Genomic DNA, 6,647 nt, shown 5'->3' on the forward strand with positions numbered 1-6,647 from the left:
GAGGCTGGACAGTTGTATTGTCTCATCCGTTCGGGGGCCAGCCACGGCGGCCGGCCCAGCTTCCAGCCTCCCAGCCCCACCCCAGGGGTCAGGTCCGCTTTCCCCCAAGACCTCCTTGCAGGCTTGGTCCCCTCCCTCACCCTTCCTGGGGTGCAGAGGGCAGCAGAGCTGGGGCGGAAGGACCCTTAGGCAGGGTGGGCTTCTTTGAAGGAGGAAGGGGCCGCTGGGGGGCCCAGCTGGGTAGCAGGGGGCTGTAGGGTAGGCAGGGGTCCGTGTTGAGCCCTGGCTGTGCCTCCACGTTAGTGAGGCAGGTGCATGCTCCAGCCCCTCCATCGGACAGAGGGACGGACAGACCGAGCGAACAGGGCCTGTGAAGGTCAGTTGTAGAGCCCAAAGGATGAAGAGTGGTGGCCCCGGGGGGTTGGGGGGGGGGCACTAGACCTTGGTGGCCTCAGCAAAGCCCACAGCGTTGTTATCACGGTCGAAGACAGTGTAGTAGCTGCCGATAAACACGTCGCCAAAGATCCAGAGTGGGCCCCCCGGCGGGGGGATGTCCATGCCCATGAACCCGCTCAGGCAGATGGTCTTCCCGGCCTGGGACACCTGTGGGCCACTGTGGTCAGCCCACCAGGCCCCAACCCTCCATCCACAGACCCATGACCTTGCTCAGTCTTCCCGCCTGGGACAACTGTAGGTCCAATGCCCCGCCCCCCTACCGTCCAGCCACGGGACACCTGCCAGGGCCCATTGCCTCACCTTGAGAACGTAGGCCTCGGGCGAGAGGGTGTAGGGTTTGTTCCCCAGAGACAGGACGATGTCAGGCAGACTGGAGATCTTCTCACAGGGGATCATGTACTGTGGGGAGGGGGCACCGTGATGATGGGCAGGGGTCCTGAGGGCCCAGGGGGGACATCCTCTCCGGCCCAGGGCTCACCTCGCCTTGGATCAGCGGCACGGCCCCCAGGGCCTTCTGCAGCTCCTCGACCTCTTCCACGGGGCCCACCATCAGGGAGGTGCCTGTGTCCACGATGGCCTCACAGCCGCCCTTACACAGGGTCAATTCGCTGCCCACCTCCAGCCTGCAAAGGACAGGAGGCGTCGCCGGGGCCCTGGCACCCAGTCCCCCAGGGGGAGAGCCCATGGCCCCAGAACGAGCGAAGTGTGCGGTGCCTAACCTGGCACCTGGGTGGGCAGCCATGGGGACGAGCCCATGGCTGGGGGAGGGGGTTCTGGCCTGGCATGCTGGTCCGGCCCGTTCGACTCACTTGTCCATGTGGATCTGCCAGTATGCCTTGCGGGTGACGTTGAGGTAGGTCATGGAACCCTGGAAGTACTTGGAGTCCATCCCGCCCAGCATCAGCTCACCCCCGGGCTGCGCCGTTGGGTCTCTGGAAGGGAGGAGCCAGCTTCAGGTCTTGGGGCCCGGATCAGGGTTGGGGGATTCCAACATCTATCATTCTGTCTCCCTGGGGCTTCAGCCCCTCCTCTCTGCTTCCAGCCCCTCCCTACCACAGCCTCTGGTGCAGTCCCTGCTGAGGCTGAACCAGCAGGAAGGGCTGGGGGTGGTGTGGGTGGGAGGTGTTAAGCCTCTCAGGCAATGCCTGGTGACCCTGGGTGGGAGGAGCCTCTTCCCAAACCTCTCCTCCTGCCAGGGACCCAGACACCTTTGCTGCTGAAACCTGAGCTGACCCCGGCACCACCCCACCCTCCACCACACTGCTGCCTATGCCTCCCTGCCCCAGTGGGGACGCCTGGCTGCCGCTTCCTGGACTTCGGCTCCACAGCTCGCCACACACAGGTTCCCCTAACTTGACTGCACTTCCTGTGAGGGATGGGGTCTTCTGGGGTCACTTCCCACCAGCCCCAACCCAAACTCACACCTCCCTGTCCCCCTGGACCTCGCCCAGCCCCCAGCGAGCAGCCAACAGTCTAAGAGGGCAGCCTGACCAAGAAGGTAGCCAGAGGCACTCAGGAGCCTCTGTGAGGCCCAGGCCTGCGCCTGTCAGAAAGGGGGACCTTTGCAGATCAGCTGGGGGCACTCAGGGCTGGGGAGGGTGGCCTGAAATGGGCGGGCACCATGGGCCCCTCCTGCAGCCAGGCTGGCCCTTCCCTGTCCCCCGATTCTCCCTGTGAAAGGCGGGCTGTGCGCAGAGCACCGGTCGGCAGGCCCGGCGTACCTGTTCAGGTAGAAGGAGAATATGTTTTTTTCCACAAGCTTCTGGGACATGAGGTTGTCAAAGACGGGCACCACATCGTTGACAGAGATGAGGGGGTACGCCATGCCCAGGATGCCGTCGAACCTGGCTGCGATGAAGGTGATCCCTGGCTGCTTGGTGGCCTCGCCAAAGGTCTGTCGCTCTACCTGGATGCCTCCTCCACCATCCACGTTGCAGGGCACCTGTGGGGCCACACGGGGTCACAGGCCAGCTATGTGGGGGAGGGGGGCGTGGAGCAGAGCCTCTGTGTCACTTCTGCCCTGTGCCCGGGCGGGCAGCCACACCTGCAGGCCACCCACCACCCACCCCCACCCCTACCACCCAGTCTTGCCCTATCAGACTCAGGGCTGAGGCTGTAGACAAGGAGGCAGGGCAGGATGTGGAGTGGGTGGGCCATTTGGCGCCCACACCCTGGGGAGGGAAGAGGGGGGCAGTGTGGACAATACCTGGCTCCCTCCCAGCAGAAACCAGAGTAGGCCTGGGCTGCAGAGAGGAAAGGGACAGACAGGGGACCGACAGGCAGGGGGCCACCGCACCAAGCATGCCTCTGGGAGGGTCTCTTGTGCCCAAGGGGACCAGAGCCACACAGAGCCTGTGGTGGGCGTGTGCGCCCAGCCTGGACACCCTCTCACCCAGGGGCCCTCCACATTGCCCTTAACCAGCAGCCTCGGGCAGGAGTCAGCTCAGCACCTTCCCAAATCCCAGGCATCCAGGACCTCTGCCTGTGCGGACTCCTCCAGGAAGCGGCCTCTCCAGTTTCCCCTTGGATCTGTCCACCCAAGAGGGGCCCTCTTTCTGTCCCTCATCAAGCCTGGCTCCTTAGCTGGGGTAAACCATGCCTTGGGAACCCCAAGCCCTTTTGGGGTGGGGGGGTCAGTCCCCAGCCCAGCCCCTCCCTCCTGAGCCCTCTGCTCCAGCCACAACACCCCGTCCCAGGAGGGCATCCCCTGGGACCAAGCCCCGGCCCTGGACAGCCTGGGTAGCCCTGCAGGCTCACCGACACGCTGTCCTGGCTGAGGTAGCCCGAGAGGCTGCCCGAGCCGTAGTGGATGTTGAAGGTGGTGCCATTCTTCACGTACGTGCTGGACTTGGAGCTGTGGTACCTGTGGTGGAACCCTGTGGGCGGGCAGAGGATGGGTCCACTTGGTACCCACCCAGCCCGTCCCCCAGCGGGAGCCACCCTGATGGAGAGAATGAAATGGACAGCCCAAAGGGTGGATATCCCATGTGGCTGGGGGTCGGGGGCCTGGGCAGGTACCTACAGCTGAGTCCGAGGAAGTAGGGGTGGGGCACAAGGGGCAGGCCCAGCACAGCCCATCCTGAGGGGCTCCTCTCTGCCCAGGTCAATGCCCAGGGGCCCGGGGCACTTACAGCAGGCGAAGTCCAGCGGTTTGCAGTGGGAAGAGGGGACCCACAGGTTAGAGGACCCCGTGTCAAAGACGACCGTGAAGCACTGGGGGGGTGTCCCGATGCCGATCTCCCCGTAGTACTGGGCCTGGAGGGGAGGAGTCTTCAGTGGCCAGGCGGGATGGGGAGGGGCAGGTCCTGATCCAGGAACAGGGCCTTCCAGGTCCCCCGAATAGTGTACTCTCAGGGTGGGGTGGGTGGGGGCCACCCTCTTCCAGGAGGCTTCCGGGACAGCCTTGCCCGCTCTGGCTGGGCCTCCATTTCCCTTCTGTGCTGGGCCCGACGGGGGGTGGGGGGGTGGCGCCCTGGAGCAAAACGCTATCGCGGGACTTGCTCAGCAGTTCCTGAGTCAGGAGCCAAAGGCAGTGTCCAGACAGGGCGGGGGCGGGGTGGCCCTGGGCATAACTCAGCAAATCCCTCACTGGCCGTGTGTGCAAGCGCAGAGTGGGAGGGGCGGGACAGGAGCGGGTCTGTTGGCCCCCTCCTCTCCCATCATCCCAGTCACATGCCATGTCCCCAACCAAGGTTGGGGTGGCCCTCTGCACTCTAGCCAAGTGGGGTAGAGGGCACAACACCTGTCCTTCCCTTGGCAGACCACAGGGGACCAGGAATGGAGGGCAGCCGGGGGCTGCCAGAGACTAGGGTTAGGGGCAACCCAGAGGTCCTGGGCTCTGGCCCAGGACTCATCCCCACAGAACTGGACCAGGCAAGTGGAAGCCAGTCTGAGTTCCCTCTCTGAGCATATCAGCCTGGTGCTCCCCACCCCCACCCACCCCCTCGAGCCCACCAATAGCTGGGCAACAGCCTAGGCACTCAGAGTCGGCACCCTGCTGGGGAGGGGAAGGAGCTGCAGGGCCCAGCCTGGGAATTGGGCCCCTGCCCCACAACGCCTGCTGAAGGGGCAAAGACCCCAAACCATGGGCTTGTGAGCCCCCGGCACTCACATCCATGTAGTTCTTGAGCATCTCTGGCACAGGGCCCCCAGTCACGGGTGGCATCCCCTGGGAGTACTTGGACATGGGGTACTTGGAGAGGAGGTTCTCCACCGGGCCACCCATCTCAGACAGAGTGCGGCGGACGCTCTTGAACTTGTGCAGCGGGATCCTGTGGGAAGAGACTCGGAGCGGTCACACAGCGTCTGCATGGGGATGCTACAGCACCCCGGTTCTGCCTGGCCACACCCCAACTTTGCACAGCAACTTACAGGCCTGCTTTCCATTGGAGCTGCCCAACAGCACACCACCCAGCTGCCCAGGCCAGAGGCTGGGAATCCCCTGTGGGCCCCCTCATTCCTACCCTGCATCCAGCCTGGCTTCCTCCCAGTGGTGCAGCCAGCCAGGCCACCCACATTGCTGTGCAGTCCTGGATCATGTGGCCTGGGCAGAACCGGCCTCCCCCTCATTCCAACGGCCCAGCGTTTGGGAGCCGGTCACCGGCCCTCTCTTCCCAGGCACCTCTGTGTGGCCTCAAACCCTCAGCCTTCCTTTGGAAGGAGCCAAAAGACTCCCAGCCACCGCCGGCACCCGGAAGCCGGTCCAGCCCCAGCCCCTCCTCAGTGAGCAGCCCGGGGGTTCTTTGCCCTGCACGGGGTGTCATGGGGCCCAGCTGCTGAGGTCTCTAACTCTAGGCTACGCCGTCAGCCTCCAAGACCCCCTCCTGGCCACCCAGGGGGCTGGCCCTCACCATCCCAGGCTCCACTGTTCAGGCTCTAACTCTCTGGGCCACCCTGCATGTCGCCTCAACCTTCCATGGCCATCAGGCAACCTAGTACACGGTTTCTGAAGCAGCAGGCCTTTCCTGGCCTGTCCTCCCTTAGCAAAAGGCTGGTGGGTTTGAATTGGTAACTTGCTGGGTAGCTGTCCCTTGCCTGACCCACAATGCTACCAACCCCCCCAAACCAAACCCACTGCTGTGGACTCATGCTGACTCTTTCCGGAGTGGAAAGCCTCTGTTGGCCCACGGAGCATCTGGCGGTCTTGAACTGCTGACCTTGCAGTTGGCAGCCCAACACCCTCCTTCCCAGGGCCCTGAGATCCACTCCTACAGCTCTCCAAGCCCCCCCCCCCCACCCCAGACAGGTTGCCACCTTCTTCCCAACGCCTCCAGGTAGCACGCCCCCCCCCCTGCCCCCCGTGCACCTTCCGAAGGAGGTACAACTGACCGGAGCTGGCTGGTATCCTGGGAGGAGGCACACCTGGGCTCCCCGAGTCCAAGCCCGGGGCCATCCCTGCCCCATGGGCCCCCGGAAGGCTCCGGGGTGTGCCCTGCCTCATGGGATTCACAAGGAGTTCAAGGTCACCCAGATTTCCAGACCTGCCAAGGGCGTGGCCCAGGATGATGGTCTTGCCCAAGAGGGTAGGTGGTAGGCTGGGAACAGCCTGCGGCACTAGCCTGGGGGTGGGACACGCCCTCCAGGAACAAGGAAGCCTAGGTGTGACGTCCTCCTGCCCCAAGGACGCCCCCTCAGCCATGCCCACCCTCTCTTGCAGGGAGGCCACGGGCAGAGCCGGCCGCCTGGGCAGGCTCAGGCCTGTAGCAGCACCCCACCTAGGTTGTGGGGGGCCAGCTTGTTGAGCTTGGGCCCATGGGGAGCCCACGCAGGCCAGCCTGGGGCAGGGCTGAGGGCCTGGACTCCTAGATGGCCAGTCCAGCTCCCTGGCTCCCAGGCTCTCAGGGTGACCTCACCCACCTGCCCACAATCAGGGGGAGGGCGGAGCAGGGAAGTCGCAGGGCCCAGTGTGGGGGGGTGGCTGCCCTGCAGAGTGTGCAGGTGGGGAGGGTCCCTGGGCCTGGCCCAGGAGGCACAGGATCTTGCTGGAGCAAGGGGGTCGTAGGGGCAGAACCCCAGGCCAGAGTGGAAGCTGCTGGAGAGGCCCTCCCCCTCTCCTCTCTGGGTCCCCCGGGGCTCACAGGGCCCAAAGGACCTCGTGGAAAACTCCCGAGGGCCAGGCTGGGCAGAGAGGGCGACACTCCGGCTCACAGGCGCGGGGCGGCGGGTAGGAGGGCGCCCAGCTTGTGGGGTCC

General features: G+C 64.9%; 1 protein-coding gene across 1 annotated transcript; it reads right to left on the reverse strand.

The window, feature by feature from the left end:
• CTSD (cathepsin D) lies at positions 1-4,754 on the reverse strand. Its single transcript, XM_013008461.2, has 8 exons — positions 4,568-4,754; positions 3,588-3,711; positions 3,214-3,332; positions 2,178-2,398; positions 1,266-1,388; positions 935-1,079; positions 757-855; positions 1-603 (listed from the first exon to the last, which is right to left on the reverse strand). The coding sequence occupies exons 1-8, from the start codon at positions 4,679-4,681 to the stop codon at positions 436-438; spliced, it is 1,113 nt and encodes a 370-aa protein (XP_012863915.2). The 5' UTR covers positions 4,682-4,754; the 3' UTR covers positions 1-435.
• Positions 4,755-6,647: the final 1,893 nt, after the last annotated feature.

The sequence above is a fragment of the Echinops telfairi genome, unplaced genomic scaffold (assembly GCF_000313985.2).
Source record: "Echinops telfairi isolate 266 unplaced genomic scaffold, ASM31398v2 ScPeMD7_37;HRSCAF=141, whole genome shotgun sequence".
Lineage (NCBI taxonomy): Eukaryota > Metazoa > Chordata > Mammalia > Afrosoricida > Tenrecidae > Echinops > Echinops telfairi.